Raw genomic sequence first — 18,041 nt, 5'->3', positions numbered from 1 at the left:
TGAAACCCAAGCACGAAAATATGTAAGTCTACAACTGTACCTCATGGTGTCTCACTAATAAAAATTTAAAAATAAAATAAAATAGAGGTCTAAGCAATTAGAACCAGAATTAGATTACTGAACAAAATATGCAGAATTCTATTCATTCACATATTAATGAATGAACCCTCCTCCTCCAAATTTTCCAAGTTATGTTTCTATAGCTCTTCTCTATCCATGGAATTTAATTATTTTAGCATGTTCAATACATAAAAATGTTAAGCTTAATTTAATATTTGCTATTAAATGAAACATGAAAACAAAACACAGACACAGTTAATTGTATTATTTCGCTTATACATTAAGTTAAAATGATTTAATTAAATTTGTTTTTGCAACACAAAACATAAACTATTTGGTCAACTGTTAACACTTCTTCAATCTATGATGCATTAAGAATAACCTTAATAACCTTTGTAAAATAGTAAGGATTATTATTGTTTTGTTTGTCTGTTTCTGCATCACACCTGGGTGTACTTGGGGGCTAGTGTTGCAGTGGCTAGTGAATCATGTCATGCCAGGAATGGAAAGTTGAGTTTCTTCATGCAAATCATGTGCTCCCATTCTTTGAGCTAGTTCCCTGGTTCAAAATAAATGATTCTTTGTGAAAGGAAGAACATAGACACCTAACTTACATATAATCCAAATGACAAGACAGTTTTCAGATTTACCTAAACAGTTATATTTGGCTTGATTAATAAGTATAATAAGTATGAAAATGAAGTACTGTTCATAAAATTCAAGTTTTAGAAGAAATTAAAAGTTTATAAATTTATACCTTTGAACTTTAAATATAGTATACATTTTATTTGATGGTATATTTTTCTTCTTTTTATTACAGAAACATTTGTTTCTGAGGCCAGAGACATAATACAGCAGGTAGGGTGTTTGGTCTGCTCACGACTGACCTGGTTCCATTTCTGGCAATGCCAGTAGTGATCCCTGAGTTTAGAGACAGGAGTAAGCCCTGAGAAACATAGAGTATAACCCAAAAACTAATAGAAAGTTAATTTATCTTTGTCTTACATGCAAAAATAGCCTTTACATTTCTTTCACGATAATTCTATCCTAATTGTTCTGTTTTCTTGAGTTTTCTTATTAATTTTACTGTGCATTTTATATTTATTTTTAATTTACCCTGTTTACTACATATTATACCATTTGGTATCTAAGGATGTTGGGATTTTTTTACCATATAATTATAAAATTCATAATATAATTTATGAATAGCAATCTCACTATTAGGTTAGAAACGATTTTTAAAATGTCCATTTTAGAAATGTTCTGTTCTGACGATTACCTTTGAATTTCAATAGAAAAATGGCAAGTTTTAAAGAATATACATAAAAGATTCAACAAAATAAGCAAATCCACATAGCTCAAGTATTAAATCAGATTGAAATAGCGATAGTGGCTCGTAGGGAAGTTTTTACTAGTAAAATCTGTTCATAAACAGAAGCAAGAAAACTAAACTCAACTAATAAAAAGGGTATCCTTTCCTGAGGTTAATATGAGGTTTATGAGTTAATGTGCATATGCAAGAGTTAGATTTCTAATTTAGTTACACTAAATCTCTAAACATGAAGATATTTGTTTACATAAATATTTATACAGAAGATACTACTATATATCTTCACATATATAAAATTACTAAGTTTTGATTAATATCTAAAATGCACCTGCTGTTTTCCTTGACTTTGTTGTGGAAAATGAGCAAAACTAGTAACAGATAAAACCCTTCATTTTTTCTTTTTTTAATTTTATTGAATCACCGTGAGATAATTACAACTTTCATGTTTGGGTTACAATCACACAGTGATCAAACACCTGTCCCTCCACCAGTGCACATTCCCCACCACCAATATTCCCAGTGTACCCCCTACCCCCCCCTTTCCCACCCTCCCCCTGCCTCCATGGCAGGCAATATTCTCCATACTCTGTCTATACTTTTGGACATTATGAAAACCCTTCATTTTTACAGTTTAATGCATTTTGGTGTCACATGAAAAAATTGTCAGAAATTAGTAGACAACTGATTTTTTTTCCTCATTCCCTACCACCACCTTTCCCCCCCCCCCCACTTACCCCATAAAGCCACATTTCCTAAAAACATGTTCCCTGGTTTGAAACTGTGTATGTTAAGTTTCAGCCCAGAGCAAATTTTTATGACTGAGTAATAAATCCCTGAAACTCAGGGTTCAAAATGAAAGTGCTGACACAGCCCTAACTACTCAGCAGTCTTGTGAATGGCGCCACAATCATATCTCCCAGAGATTCTTTTAAAAGTTTGCAAAATACTGCTTGTATATTTTTCTTTTTTTTAAAAAAAAAGCCAGAGAGTTTGATTCCAACATAAACATGCTTTTAACCCATTATGTGCTAATTTGCAGAAAACTCATTAATAGAGAATAAGGCACACAGTGCGCGGGTAATGGGAATTGGACTTTGAAACTATTTTTTTCACTATTAACAGAACTTTAATCAGTCCCTTGAAGCCCGAGTAACAATTAAAACTGGGATAGTCTTTTTTCTTAGAACTTAGGAAAGGGTTTGTAGTACTTTGCCAGAAAAGATAATCTGTGATGGAGTTAGGGAGTGTGTGTGTGTGTGTGTGTGTGTGTGTGTGTGTGTGTGTATGTGGGGAGGGGAGGAAATTCATACTAAGAAACATTAAAAAACAAAAACTTCTTTCCACAGTTGGAAGTCTGCCTCATGAGCTGGGGGAGAAGGCAGCTGTTGTAGCAAATTGATCACTAAGTCAGTGATGGTTGGAGGGATTGCTCAGGATAAGAGATGTATGCCGGTAGTAGATAAAGGACCAAACATGAGGGCCTCTCAGTTTCTGTATTGTAAACCATAATGCCCCAAAGTAGAGAGAAAGTAAGAAGGAAACTGTCTGCCATAGAGGCAGGGGGTCGCGTGGGGGTGGCTGGAGGGAGACTGGGGACATTGGTGATGGCAAATGTGCACTGGTGGAGAGATGGGTGTTTGATCATTTTACGACTGAAACTTAATCACATGAGCTTTGTAACTACATCTCATGATAATTCAATAAAAACAAGCAAACAAAAACAACCTAGCTCTTGGAGTCAGAGCGATAGTACAGCAGATAGGGCATTTGCCTTGCACATGGCTTACCCGGGTTTTATCTCCAGAATCACATATAGTCCGCCTCCTGCCCCCCACAGGTACACCACTAGGAATAATTCCTGAGTACAGAGCCAGGAGTAAGTCCTGAGCTTCAGATGTGATCCAAAAAGAAAAAAAATCCTTGTTTTCTATCACCCAGTGTGCAGGATAACATTGGTTTGTCTTTTCTGCCTTGCCATAGGGATCTTAGGTTTATTGGGTTACTCCCATCACAGTGCTCCCATTCCTCTGTGTTTATTTGTAACCTCTTTCTTTGTGCTCTGTTGACTTGTAAATATTGCTCTTCTCTTCTCCTTAAGTCCTTTGCATAGTTAATTCTGAGCAATGTCCTTTATGTATGGACACAGGAAGACAACTAATGCTATGCTTTCTTAACTTGGGAGTTAATTGACTCCGAATGATATTCACTCCTGAGCATCTGTTCTCTCAATTTAAGCCTCAGTTGCCCTTAGTTCCTAGCACCCCAAAAGCAGAGTCCTGATGAGGGACTGGATGGACACAGGGCAAGCAGTGAGCTACCCTGGCACTGAAATGGGCTTGACCAAAGTGCCATAATACTTAACATAAGTTAAGAGCCTTCTTTAAGGTTCTTAAAGAGTATTCAGGTCTTTAAGAGTATTCAGGTCTCCCAAAGAAGAATAGAAAGAGCTATGCTTGGAATATTACGTTTCACTCAAATGAGAGAAAGAATCCGGAGTTCTGACATCCGTCGACGATCAAGAATCAGGGACGCTGTCTCATTTGCCAAGGTGTCGAAAATCAGATGGGCTGGTCACGTAATGAGATTTAAAGACAATCGCTGGACTAGAGCTATTACCGACTGGATTCCACGGGATGTCAAAAGACCGCGTGGCCGCCCACCTACCAGATGGTCAGACTTCTTCGTCAAGATCATGAACGATCGGTTTGAGGCCCTTCATGTTCCCGGAGTGAACAGATGCCATTGGGCTACACTAGCACGCGACAGGGACAAATGGAGACGTTACTGGCGCCCGCTCGAGCAAATCGCCGACTAACGGGAAGTTAAGTGATTAAGTGTGAAGTTAAGAGCATGGTCATGGACAAATTCTGTCATGATCCAAAAAGTAATAACTGGAGTAGGACCCTGCTAGGGTTAGGAATGATTAATCCAGCCTGAGCACTGTAGTCTGAGGTTGTGGTGAGATGTTTCCCAGAGAGCCACCCTACAAGCTCAATGTATCTCTTATTGTGTCTATACAACATAATATTAAGAAGTAGATAACAGATGTCAATTACAATGTTAACTAAGTTATTGGACTAAGGAGAGGAGAAACACCCCTAGGTGGTATTTCCACCCTTGAACCTGATGGGAGATCACGAAGGGCTCTGGATATGTTGATTTTGCTACCTGATGGGGTGTGGTGTCTACCCTCAATGTGGGGAGTTGGAGAGTGATGAGAGAGACACTAGGACAGCAAGAGGAGATGCAGAGAGACTAGAAGGGGGGCAGAGGGAGAAGAATGTAGGGGAAGAATGCAGGAGCAGGTGCGAGGAGAGATGAGAGCCCAGGCTGTGAGATGAGCGGGAGAGACAGGAGGAGATGGGAAAGAGAGGCAGGGTGAGACTAGAATGGGGTGCTTAGAGAGACTGGAACAGGCGCGTCGGGAGAATGGAATAAACAGCAAATGAGCATCAACCAGCCTGGCAGCCTCGTTTCCTCCTTCATCTACCCATGGCACTGGCCATCCCGGGTGGGTGAGCGGCTCAAGACCACCGAACGCAGGCGGTGAGACAGAACCGCGCAGGGCTCTCCCCAAATTTCCCGGAAATTACACACCAGTGTAAGAATATTTTGCAAAAGGAAATATAACTCTTCTATTTATTAAAAAATTTTATTAAAGCACTGTGATTTACAAAGTTATTCACGTATTACAGCACTGATACACTCACCAGGGTAAACTTCCCTGCACCCCCATTCTCAGGTCCCCCCCTCCCACCCCGCATCCCCAGGGCTCCCACAACTGGCCTTTTGACAGGCACCTTTCTAAGTTTCATTGTTAAAGTTTGGGTGTCTTTGATTTCATGTTGCTGACTCTGGTTTGGACATTTGGCTCTACCATTCCCTAACACCACTTTTGTACCTGGCTCTTCTGGCTTGGCCCCTGTTGCTTCTCAAATGTCTCTCCCCTCATCCCTCACCCCAACTCTTTCTTTCTCCCTATACTCTGGGGCCAGGGTTGATCAGGCATCCCTCCTTTAAAACATTGCATTATCTCAATCAGTTATTCTAAATGCCACATAAAAATAATTATGTTAATAAACTCAGTAGAGTTTTTTTCCCTTGCTATACCTTTATATGAATATGTTTCCAAGATATGTTAATGACATTCTGTCTCACCAGCTTTTCAAAAAGCCTGTTCTTAACAGAAGTTTATATGTGAAATATTCTCTATCAAGTCAATTTATTATCTTTCAGAAAATCTTTCTTATGTCCCTGTGGATGCCATTGTTAAAGATGTTGAATATCTTCCCTGCAAAGTCATCACCCAGAACTTGAGAGTAATCAATCTTGCTCAACGTCTGAGAAAGTCAAGTAAGTATCAATGTGACCGATATGTACGAATCCCTACAAGAGTCCTCAGCGAAGACACTGTGCCAAAGCTACATGCATCTTTAATATGCGCTAATCAAATAAGTATTTAGAGGCATGTTCATATTTGGGATACAGCATGAACTATGGAAGTTACTTTTTATAAACACTCCATTCTCTAGTCACTCCATTTGCCTACAATGATAGCTTTTTTTCTGGTTGTTGTTATGAGCTAAAAATTATTAGAGAAATAACCACCTGTAGTGGTTATCTGTTTCTTTTTGATTTCTTTTCTTTCTCTCTTTTCTTCCTTGTTTTTTGAGGCCCAGTTGATATTTGGAATATATATTTTACAGAGTTAACCACACAATCTGCCTCATGTGTTTTTCTATTATGTTACCTATGGGTAACATTTGTAGCCTCTTCCTTGTGTGATTTGCTCAAGCCAGCACCAGTAACTTCTCACAACAAATTGTGAGACTTGTTACTGTTTTTGGCACATCGAATATTGCAGGTGTAGCTTGCCAGGCTTTGCTGTGCGGGCGGGATACTCTCGGTAGCTTGCCAAGCTCTCTGAGAGGGGCGAAGGAATTGAACCCGGGTCGGCTGCTTGCAAGGCAAATGCCCTACCCAATGTGCTATCGTTCCAGCCCAATAATAATAGTATCTGATTTAAAAGAATGTTTTGAGAAGATTTATAAAATGCTTTCAGAACTAACCATATCTGATTTAAAGTTTTATAAATGTTAGTCATTATTACAACTAGACCATGGAAGCAGTTGCTACTCCTTATGTGGGCAGTAATGGAGCAAACTTCCAACAGTTCAGTTAATTGCAGTGGTTAATATTAGTGTTTGTGTGTAGATAACATGACTAAATCAGAATGCACTGACAAAATAATTACCTTTTTATTGCTATCACTGGAAATAGATGAAGGAGTGAACTAGATGATACAACTGTTGACAGATGAAAAGTCTTACTTTACATTATTTAGTAAAGATTTGACTAAAATTATTATTACTAAAATTATAGATGATTTTGAATTTATTTAATTATATTGGTTAAAAATAAATTATATGGGAGCAGTTGCAGCGAGAACCATGTTGCTTCTGAATGTTCTGCTCACCCTGTATCAGGAATTAGAAAAAAAAACATGCTGGGGAAAGAATTTGCATCAAGATCAGTATTGAAATACCATAATGTATGTGATTTAGTTCAATAAGGGTCAGTCACTCAGACTCTCTTATCCTGTGGTTTTGCAAGCCCAGTGAGGGTTAGAAAAGTGAGAAGCAAGAGACCTTGTAAAAGACAGACTCTTTCCTTCACAAAGGTTACACTGCATTGTCCTTTAAAATTTCAATTGCTAAAGAATAAAATATTTGAAAAAAATTACTTGCTTTGAAGATCTTGGTTTGTCACTTGTAATGCAATATACTGAACAACCATAGAAAACCTTATAAAGAGGTTACATTTAATTTATGTTTCCCTTTTTTTAAAGCTGAATGTTTATTTTATTTCCCACCACCAATATCCTCAGTTTTCCTCCCCCTCCCCGCCACCTCTATACCAGGCATCATCATCATCATCATCATTCTCTCTCTCTCTCCTCCCCCCCCCCCCCCCGTTTTCTTTTAGACCTTATGATTTGCAATAGATACTGAAGGGTTATCAGGTTAATTTATATATTCTCTTCTAGTCCCTTACACTGGTAAAAATAATTAAAATTAAATGAAGACTATATCCCCCATGCCTTACCTTCCTTCACCTCCTGTTTTTTGTCTTGATTTTCCAGTTCAGAGTCATGACCAACTTTTGGCTCTACCATTTCATCATCTTCCTCATCCTCTAGAAAAAAGTAAGAGAAAAATGGATCATTTTCTTTCTTGCAAATCAAAGCCTTTAGTTGATGGTGGGAGGTAGGGGCAAAGGGGAAAGTTCCAATTATTTAGGGCAACTTCTAAGTAAATCAGTTCACAACGAATGCCCCCAAAGTATGTTCATGAATATATGAATTCATTATCTACAAAAGGGACCTCTTTGAAACTCTCTATCATTGCTGAGAAAACTGCCCTGAGTCGGCACCTGCTACATCTCTCTCCAAGCCCTCCCCACATGGGATGTCTCAGAATTGCCTCTCTGACCTCCGAAGCTTCCTTGGAGATGGCCTAGGAACAGATCTTAAAATGTTTCCACCTGGAGCACATTCTCCACAAGGGACACCTGCTGTGCAGACGACTCATTTCCAATTTAATTCTCACCAAATTAATTTGGATTTGACCTACAGGAAAGGGTTAAATACAGGTCTGACCCTAGGTCAGATACCACTGCCAAGTAAACAGCCGGGGGTAGTGCCCCAAGAGTCATTGCCATGGGCCTGGGAGAAAGCAACCAACCTGAAATGGAATTTACACAATCAGAGCAGCTCATGCATTAATGTGAATTTAATGAGGACGAACAAATGGATCCAGTCAGCCACCACTGCCAGATGTTATAATGCCCTTCCTGCCCTATGCAAATGATGCTCACTCTCTTTGCTCTCATCCTGCCTTTTTTTTAGAGGCCCCTTCCTTACAGAGCACTTGGGAGTCAGTCACAGTTAGAATCTATGAGGAGAGCTATATGTCACACACATAAAATATTCCAATTTAAAGAAAAAACTTATGAAATAAAAAAATAAATAAAATAATATAAATTAAAACTTTCATCACAGTACATATGTTTAATACCATGGCTTTTAAGCATTATATTCAGTCATTGATTTCATTGGTTAAAGTGAAGGTTATGAGAAAGGACTTTTCTTTCTTCCTTCCTCACTTATACTTACTCATGTTCAATCATCTGACAAATATTTACAAAGTTTCTAAAAAATCTAAGCTCTATAGACAGTCCAGTTTCTATCACATTAAATACTAAGACTTACATTAAACCTCTAAACTTCAACTACATAGAAAATGATTTATAAACATCTACTGAATATCAAATAAATATGTATTGTATGAAAAGCAGTTACAAAGTTCTGCTATATTAAGCAAGTATGTGATGGGAATAGCATTGTAGCACTGTCCTCCCATTGTTCATTGATTTGCTCGAGCAGGCCCAGTAACGTCTCCATCGTGGGGCGGAGGAATCGAACCCGGCTGGCCAGGCTGGCGGCTTGCAAGGCAAACATCCTACCACTGATGGGAATATCACCATAAAAATATGAACGTGTAAAAATGCATTGCAATACAGATGCACACACATATCTTGCATGCTTGAGACCCTGCGTTTGATCTCTGCACCACATATCTAAACAAACAACAACTATAAATACAATAATCACACTAATCCACCATGACTCTCCCACTTCAAGTCTTTGGAAACAAGAACTACATTTAATATATATATATATATATATATGTGTGTGTGTGTGTGTGTGTGTGTGTGTGTGTGTGTATGTATATATAGATAGATTTGATTTGGAATTTCTTTTTTTTTTAATTGAATCACCATGACTTAAAAAGTTACAAAATATTTGTGGTTGAGTTTTAGGCATATATTGTTCCAACAACAATCCCTTCACCAGTGCCCCAATTCCCACCACAAATGTTCCATCACCAAAGTTCTGAATTTTCCTCCCACCTCCAAATCTGCCTCTGTGGCAGGCATTTTCCCCCTTCCTCATTGTCCTAGTAGCACTGTCCTCCCATTGTTCACCGATTTGCTCAAGCGGGCCCAGTAAAGTCTCCATTGTTGTTACTGTGTTTGGCATATAGAACATGTCATGGGTAGCTTGCCAGGTTTTGCCGTCAGGCAAGATACTCTTGGTAGCTTGCCAGGCTCTCCGAGAGGGGTGGAGGAATTGAATTAGGGTCCGCCGGCACAGTCGCATGCAAGGCAAATGACCTACCGCTGTGCTATCGCTCCAGCCCTTTGTAAGAAAAGATAAACTTTGATGCAATCTGGATGGATGTAGAGGGAGAGGAATAGTCTAAGAATGATGTGGAATATAAAGAAACTTTCTAGGAAAATATCAAATGCCCAATTGCAGTATAAATGAAGAACAGGAGAACTGGTCTTCAGTATGAAAACTTAGTACTGGGACAGAAGTGGGAAGAGTAAGTTAGGAAAGGGAACAGTAGGATAAGGGGGAAGGAAAAATATTTTTAATGTGAATTTTCATTGATTTTCAGTATTCTACATATGTGTGAGCTGTGCAATCAATTTCATTACTTTATAACCACATTATACATATTTATACATATTAGAAAGAATACACAACCTTTAAAAGGATTGTTATTGTTAATTTATTATTAACTAATTAAGATATTTATTATGATCATATTATTATTAACACATACCTATGAAATAAAAGAATTACTCTTAGCACTTGAGATAGTTTAGGGGTTAGGGTGCTGGCCTTGCTAATGGTCACAACACTGGATCCTCCAGCATCATCCTGGAGGATCCTGAATGGTGATCCTGATGGTTCCCAACATTCAGCACTCACAGAGTACCACATCTTTGGGCCCTAGCATTGAATTGGCCACCAGTGACTGAGAATGGCCAGCAGGGCTCTGGGTTATCTGAGTACAGCTCGGGAACTCTGCCCCAAAAAGTTGCCCTTAGAGTTTTGAAATTACTTTGTTACCTAGAATTTTAGACAAGTGAACCTTTAAAATCTTATAAACAACATTTTATATAAATCATTTTCAGAAAGACATTATATCTGTTTAATAAAAGCTACTTAGAAAGTCTTTAACAAAAGATTCACCTCCACACAATATGTCTTCCTGATCCCAAAACCTAATATAAAATTAAGTAAGACAGGACTTAAAGTTTTGTCTCTTCTGGTAAATCTTGAGAGAAGAGGCAGTTTTCAAGAAATATCTAATCTGTGGACTGCAGATCCACTTCAGAACTTATTTTAAAAACATTTCTAATATTAAATTTTTTAATCCACTTAGTCTGATACTAAACATTTTAATTAACCGATCATGCCTTGATATATACTATATACAAGATGACAAAAAAGTGATAAAGTCTTGTTCTGGGTTGAAATTGTTCCCAACTCTGAAAATTCAGTGATAAATCAAAAGGCTCAGAACCTCAAAATATGATTACAGTTGGCAATAGGGTTCTTGCAGATGTAATTAGCTAAAATGCAGTCAAATTCAGCATGACTTGGGTCGTTATAAGATGAAGAAATTTGGACACAAACTCACACAGAAAGAAACTCATGAGAAGATGAGAGGAAAGATTGGAGTAAAGCTTCTATAAGCCAAGGAATGCTAGATATTGCCAGCAAAGTATCAGAAGCTACAGAAAAACACACTTTTCCTTACACTCTAAGGATGAACCGACCCTGCCAAAACATTCATTTTAGAATGCTCATTTCAAGAACTGTGAGAATGTCCATTTCTCTTCCTTAAAAAGCCCAGTTAGGGCTATTTTGTGGTAGCAGTCAAACCAACTATGGTTGCTAAAACCTTTTATGATTCTACAATCTAGTGAAGAGAAAAAGAAGACATAATGAAGATGATGACAACAACAATAACAATTATCACTTGATCACTTGATCACTTGACATCCCATTACTCATGGATTGCTCGAGCGGGCGCCAGTAATGTCTCCATTCACATGCTAGTGTAGCCCAATGGCGTCTGCTCATTCTAGGAACACAAACAGCCTCAAACTGATCGTTCAAGGTCTTAAAGAAGAGGACTGACCATCTCATAGGTGGGTGGCCACACGATCTTTTGACATCCCATGGAATCCAGTCAGTACTGGCTCTAGTCCACAGTCGTCTCCAAATCTCATTACATGTCCAGCCCATCTGATTTTCGATGTCTTGGCAAACAAGACAGCATCCCTGATTCTTGACCGTCAACGGAGGTCGGAATTCCAGATTCTCTCGTTTGAGTGAAGCATGATACTCCAAGCAGAGCTCTTTCGATTCCTCTTTGGGAGACCCAAATAGCGTTCTCATCCTGTTTTTGTAGGGCCCAGGTCTCTGAGGAATATGTAAACGCAGGAAGAACAGTGGAATCGAAGAGATGTGCCTGGATCCGGAGGTCCTTCGTCCTCTTAGCTATTTCTTCGATGCTCTTGAAGGCGTTCCAAGCCGCTCTCTTCCTCCTGTTCAACTCAGGTGCCAGGTCATTCATCATGTTGACTTCTTGACCTAGGTACACATAACTGTTGCATTCGGAGATGTTCGTCCCGTTGAGAGTGAATGGAACGTCAGGAATGAGGCTGTTTCTCATAAAATTGTCTTTGTGAGATTCAGCTGGAGTCCGACCTTTCCACATTCATGGTTGAAGTCGGCCAGCATTTGTGCCGCTTGGCTGATGTTTGGTGTTATTAGAATGATGTCATCAGTGAAGCGGAAGTGGTATAGTTGCCGACCATCTATCTTCACTCCCATTCCTTCCCATTCCAATCGTTGCATGACGTTCTCGAGAGTGGCACTGAAGAGTTTCGGTGAAATGGTATCACCCTGCTGAACCCTCTCTTGACATTAATGATCACCTCCCTGTAGAATGGTGAGATCCTGGTAGTGAATCCGCAATTCAGCTTACGGAGGATCCTGATGTTTTGAGTTTGAACTCCCTGTTTGGCTAGGGCTACAATTACCGCTGCAGTCTCAAAAGAATCAAAGGCCTTCTTTAAATCAATGAACGTTAGAAAGAGAGGCATCTTGAACTCCCGAGAAACCTCAATGAGCTTGGTTATTGTGTGGATATGGTCGATTGTGCTAAATCCTTTTCAGAACCCGGCTTGTTGGCATGGTCGTCCTTCATCTAGTATTCTGCCAATCCTACTTAGGATGACTCGTGTGAACAGCTTGTAGACGACAGACAACAGACAGATTGGGAGATAGTTGCCAATGTCATAAATGTCTCCCTTCTCATACAGTTTTACAGTCCTGCTGGTTTTCCACTTGGACAGAATCTTGCATTTAGACGGTAACGTTTGAGGAGCCGAGCCAGTGTATTGATGAGTACTGATGGCAGGTTCTTCAAGTGTTCGGAGGAGAGACTGTCTGAGTTCATCATGTCAACCAAGAGCATCCATGGTAACTCACAATTCCAGAAGGCCGAATCTAAACGATGGACATGGGAGTCTCCTGGTGGATGGTTCCACAACAAAATTGAGCACATTATATTCAATCCACGGTCTTGCCTGACCCATGTCACTGTTGTCCCAAAATTCCAAATGGGATTGGACTATTGTCTCCTTTGTGCAAAATTCTACTTCACAGAGCGGTGAGAAAGGGCTGCAAAGTTTAAGAAGAGAACTCCCAGAACAACCACCAACTGGGAGCTCTTTGGCACTACTGCGGTGACATGGGTAGATGCCATCGTTGACAACATTGATGAGGAATACAATTGACTATTTCATCATCTCCACGATTGTGTGAGAAATGCCAAGAGAGATACTACAAAAAGACGCCTGTCTTCAAAAACTCTTGAGTTCATTCTCCAACATGGCTTGGTGCAAGCCTCAGGCAACCGCAAGCGAACGTGCAAGCTTGCAAAGCAGTGCAGAGAAGCGATAACGGAAGACCTCAAAGAGAGAAGAGCAGCAGTGCTGGCAGATGCCGCAGAAACTGGGAAAAGCATTCGCAATGCCTGCCTGTCCTTCGCCAACTACAAGACCAAGATGACTGCCCTCTGATGGCCTGATGGATCTATCACATCTTCCAAAAGGGCAATGGAGAAGATTATCCATGACTTCTACTCGGATCTCTTCGATAGCCATGTCCACCTGCCCATATACCAAATTCCACAGGATGGATGTGTTGTTCCCAACATTCTCCCTTCTGAAATCTGACACGCCATTTTGTGGGTAAAGAAGCGAACAGCACCCGACCCAGACATGGTCAGATTCAAACAACAATTTATACCTAAAGCAACGATGAGTGATTCACATGCACTCATCTAACTTATCAGTACTTGAAATGACTAGCCTAGTCTATAGGCTAGGAGATGGAGAAATTTTCTCCAGACTCCCAGAGAGGTCAAGCTTCAGGTTCGATCTAGTTCTATTTTTATGTGTAATCGCTAAGTCTTATTATACATATAACTATATCTATATAACTATAATATACAACAATATTATAATGTATTATAAAGAAACAAAGAGAAACTGGCCCAGAAAAGGTCAGACCTGAACACCTGAAGAACTTACTGTCAGTACTCATCAATACACTGGCTTGGCTCTTCACATGCTACCTGTCTGAATGCAAGGTTCCATCCCAATGGAAAACCAGCAAGACTGTACTACTGTACAAGAAGGGAGACATCCATGACATTGGCAAATATCACCCAATCTGCCTATTGTCTGTCATCTACAAACTGTTCATTTGAGTCATCCTGAATAGGATTGGCAGAACACTAGACGAAGGACAACCAGGCGAATAAGCCGGGTTCCGAAAAGGATTCAGCACCATCAACCATATCCACACGATAATCAAGCTCATTGAGGTTTCTCAGGAGTTCAAGATGCCACTCTGTCTAACGTTCATTGATTTAAAGAAGGCCTTTGATTCTGTTGTGATGAAAGCGGTCATCGAAGCCCTAGCCAATCAGGGCATACAAACTCAATACATCAGGATCCTCCGTGAGCTCTATTACGGATTCACTACCAGGATCTCATCATTCTACAAAGAAGTAATCATCCATGTCAAGAGAGAGGTTCAGCAGGGTGATACCATTTCACCAAAACTCTTCAGTTCCACCTTCGAGAACAACAAGCAACGACTGGAATGGGAAGGAATGGGAGTGAAGATATATGGTCGGCAACTACACCACCTCCGCTTTGCTGATGACATCGTTTTAATAACACCAAACATCAGCCAAGCAGCACAAATGCTAACCGACTTCGACCGTGAGTGTGGAAAGGTCGGATTACAACTGAATCTCACAAAAACAATGTTCATGAGAAACAGTCTTGTTCCTGATGTTCCATTCACTCTCAACGGAACCATCATCTCTGAATGAAACAGTTATATATACCTAGGTCGAGAAATCAACATGATGAATGACCTGGCACCTGAGTTACGCAGGAGGAAGAGAGCGGCTTGGAATGCCTTCAAGAGTGTTGAAGAAATAACTAAGAGGACAAAGAAACTCCAGCTCCGAGCACATCTCTTCGATTCCACTGTTCTTCCTGCATTAACATACGCCTCAGAGATCTGGGTCCTGCAAAAACAGGATGAGAACGCTATTTGGGTCTCTCAAAGAGGAATCAAAAGAGCTATGCTTGGAGTATCACGTTTCACTCAAATGAGAGATAGAATCCGGAGTCCCGATCTCCGTCAACACTCAAGAATCAGGGACGCTGTCTCATTTGCCAAGGCATCAAAAATCAGATGGGCTGGACATATAATGAGGTTTAAAGACGACCACTGGACTAGAGCCATTACTGACTGGATTCCACGGGACGTCAAAAGATCCCGTGGACGTCCACCTACAAGATGGTCAGACTTCTTCGTCAAGACCCTGAATGATCGGTTGAGGCTCTGCATGTTCCTAGAATGAGCAGATGCCATTGGGCTATGCTAGCATGCAACAGGGATGAACGGAGACATTACTGGCAGCCGCTCGAGTAAATCAATGAGTAACGGGGTATCAAGTAATCAAGTGATTATATATAATAACTATATATAGTTTCAATCCTCAAAGTGAGGTAATGTAGAAATGCTGTGGTGAGATAAAGAAGGACGTGAAGTGAAAGTATCTATAACATTCAGTTGTAGTGAGGAGCTGCACTGTGGAGGTTCTTTGGTGTGCACATCACATGGTGTCAACTTGTACTTCTACTTACAGAGTAGATACAGAGTAGATACAGATAGGGTTCAGCTGAGCTCTGGGTTTTCCATCATTAAGAGCCATCCATAATGGATTGCTTTAGATATGAAAAACAGATTAAGCTGGGCTTGAGAAATAGTATAGAAGGCAGAGCTCTTACCTTGCATGCAGCTGACCTGGGCTTGATCCCTGGTACCATACAAGATCCCAACAGGATGAGAACGCTATTTGGGTCTCTCAAAAAGGAATCAAAAGAGCTATGCTTGGAGTATCATGCTTCACTCAAATGAGAGATAGAATCCGGAGTTCCGATCTCTGTCAATGCTCAAGAATCAGGGACGCTGTCTCATTTGCCAAGGCATCAAAAATCAGATGGGCTGGACAAGTAATGAGGTTTGAGGCCACTCAGGAGTGACCCTTGAGTTCAGAGCCAGGAAGAAGCCCTGAGCACAGCCAAGCATGATTTAAAAAAAAAATTCCAAACCAAAGCAACCCTCCACACCTGCCATATACACATTCAAAGATGAAGCTACATCCTAGTTCTTTATTTTTTATGCTTTGGAATTCACCAATCTGAGACCAGTTAGCAATGCATAAAGAAAAGCAGGGAATCCTCAAGAGACACAAACACACACACACACACACATAGTCTGAGGACACTACTTTAGAGAAAACACAAGCATCCCTTGCTTTTTGAAATGTTCTGTTACTCCATTTTTATGACAAAAGCTGGAAAGTAAAATTCACTTTGAAGCCCTTTGAGAGTCAGTGTGCACCCTAAGCAGAGAGAGGAGCCCCACTAAGCTCTTTCCCAGGGAACTACATTCAGGATGTTTTTTATCACTTCACCCCCTTGCCTTCTTGTTGTGATGACCGGGGATCACATACTAGGTTACAATCTTGAATTATTTAGTTGTAGTGCTGGCCATGCATTGCACACTTGGTTTTATTACTCACATTCTTATTTGTGGGGTTCTCCAGAGGTCACCCATCTTTTTAGACAGTGGTGCTAGCACATTCTGGATGTGGTTCTAGAAATCCAAAACCAGGACTGCACTCAGCATGTTGAGTGGTGCTAGAGTCTCATGTCTGCTTCGCAGGAGCTCTGTCAGCTATCCCAAGGCTCCTATGATGCCAAAGCTATGAACTGTTTCTCTGTATAGTTAGCAATATATGCCCTAATGTATCAATAAATGCCTAAGTGAGCTTCCCAGCGCATTATGCTTACTGCAAAGCTAAAGGCGTTTGGCTTAGATCCTGGTGAATAGAACATGAAATACTTGCATGAAGTTTTCAGTACCACTGACAGTTGTGTTACCATTGATTGCAGTAAGGTATGAATTTTAAAGGGCAGGTTACAGGGTGTTTTTAGTACCTACAAAGGATTGCATTACAGAAAAATGTTTGAGATTAAGCAGTCAAACATGCTAGTCATCATTCAAGCCCTTCACAACTGTCACATCAGCCACAGTGGATAGGTAGCTTCAGCCAACAACACTGAGGCAAACCCACAAAGAAAATGCAGATGTTAGTGATTCACCCACTTTGATGCATTCAGCCCACAGTGCTAACAGATGGCCCTCTTCCTCTTTCCTACATCCAACAGGGACATCTCACTACCCCAACTTACAAGGATTAAGTCAAACACCCCATAATCGTCACCTAGCAACCTTCCTGTCTGCTTACTATCTTTTTGAATCTGATAAGTGAAACCACGCTGCAGATAATTATTTCTCCCATATAGACTATATATGGACTGTCTATTTATATATAATTCTTCATTCTACACTAGTGTTATTTTAGGTCCTATGTGTTATTTGGTATGAATTAGTAGGTTATTTACTTTGGGGGTTTCAGAAGCATAGCATCATTTTTGTGTGTGTTTGTTTGGAGGCATATCCATCGGGGCTCAGGGCTGTACACCTGGCTCAGGGCTCAGGGATCATTCCTGGTGGTAGTTTAGGGGACTATTGACTGCATGCAAGATAAATATCTTATCCACTACACCATTACTCCAGCTCCTCAGGATCTTTTACTATGCATGAATAGTTATTAATTTGTTATATTACATCACTTGATTTAAGAAAAAGACTCATAGGTGTTCTACCTTTGTCAGCAAAGAAAACTTGTCATTTATCTGAGTTCAAGGCTAGAGAACACCACTTGGTAGCCCTTTGATTTGTATATGAGTGTGTGTGTGTGTGTATGTGTGTGTGTTTTAAGTGGGAAAGGGGACACATCCAGTGGTACTCAGGGTTACTTCTGGATCTGCGTTCAGAGACCACATCTAGCAGTGCTCAGGGCACCATATGGGATGCCAGGAATCAAACTTGGGACAGCTATGTGCAAGGCAAAATCCCTACCCACTGTATTATTGTGCCAGCCCTTGTGCCTTGATTTTATATAATTCATAGAAACTCTCTAAGGCCCTATTTTCCTCATATGCTCAACTAGGATAATTTCTCTTAAAATACAATCTTGTTTTAAGAATAACCAAATAAAATACT

General features: G+C 40.1%; 1 protein-coding gene across 2 annotated transcripts in view; it reads right to left on the bottom strand.

The window, feature by feature from the left end:
- The window catches only part of DYNC1I1 (dynein cytoplasmic 1 intermediate chain 1), a 378,224-nt gene that overhangs the window by 138,303 nt on the left and 221,880 nt on the right, over window positions 1-18,041 (bottom strand). For both annotated transcript variants that reach the window (XM_056118121.1, XM_056118122.1), the window contains one exon: window positions 7,496-7,585. In XM_056118121.1, the coding sequence (XP_055974096.1) occupies window positions 7,496-7,585 (90 nt within the window). The remainder of the gene's footprint in view (window positions 1-7,495; window positions 7,586-18,041) is intronic.

Source organism: Sorex fumeus, unplaced genomic scaffold (assembly GCF_029834395.1).
Source record: "Sorex fumeus unplaced genomic scaffold, SorFum_2.1 ptg000037l, whole genome shotgun sequence".
NCBI classification, from domain to species: domain Eukaryota; kingdom Metazoa; phylum Chordata; class Mammalia; order Eulipotyphla; family Soricidae; genus Sorex; species Sorex fumeus.
The sequence above is the reverse complement of the archived record's forward strand: the minus strand, read 5'-3'. Positions and strand labels throughout refer to the sequence as shown.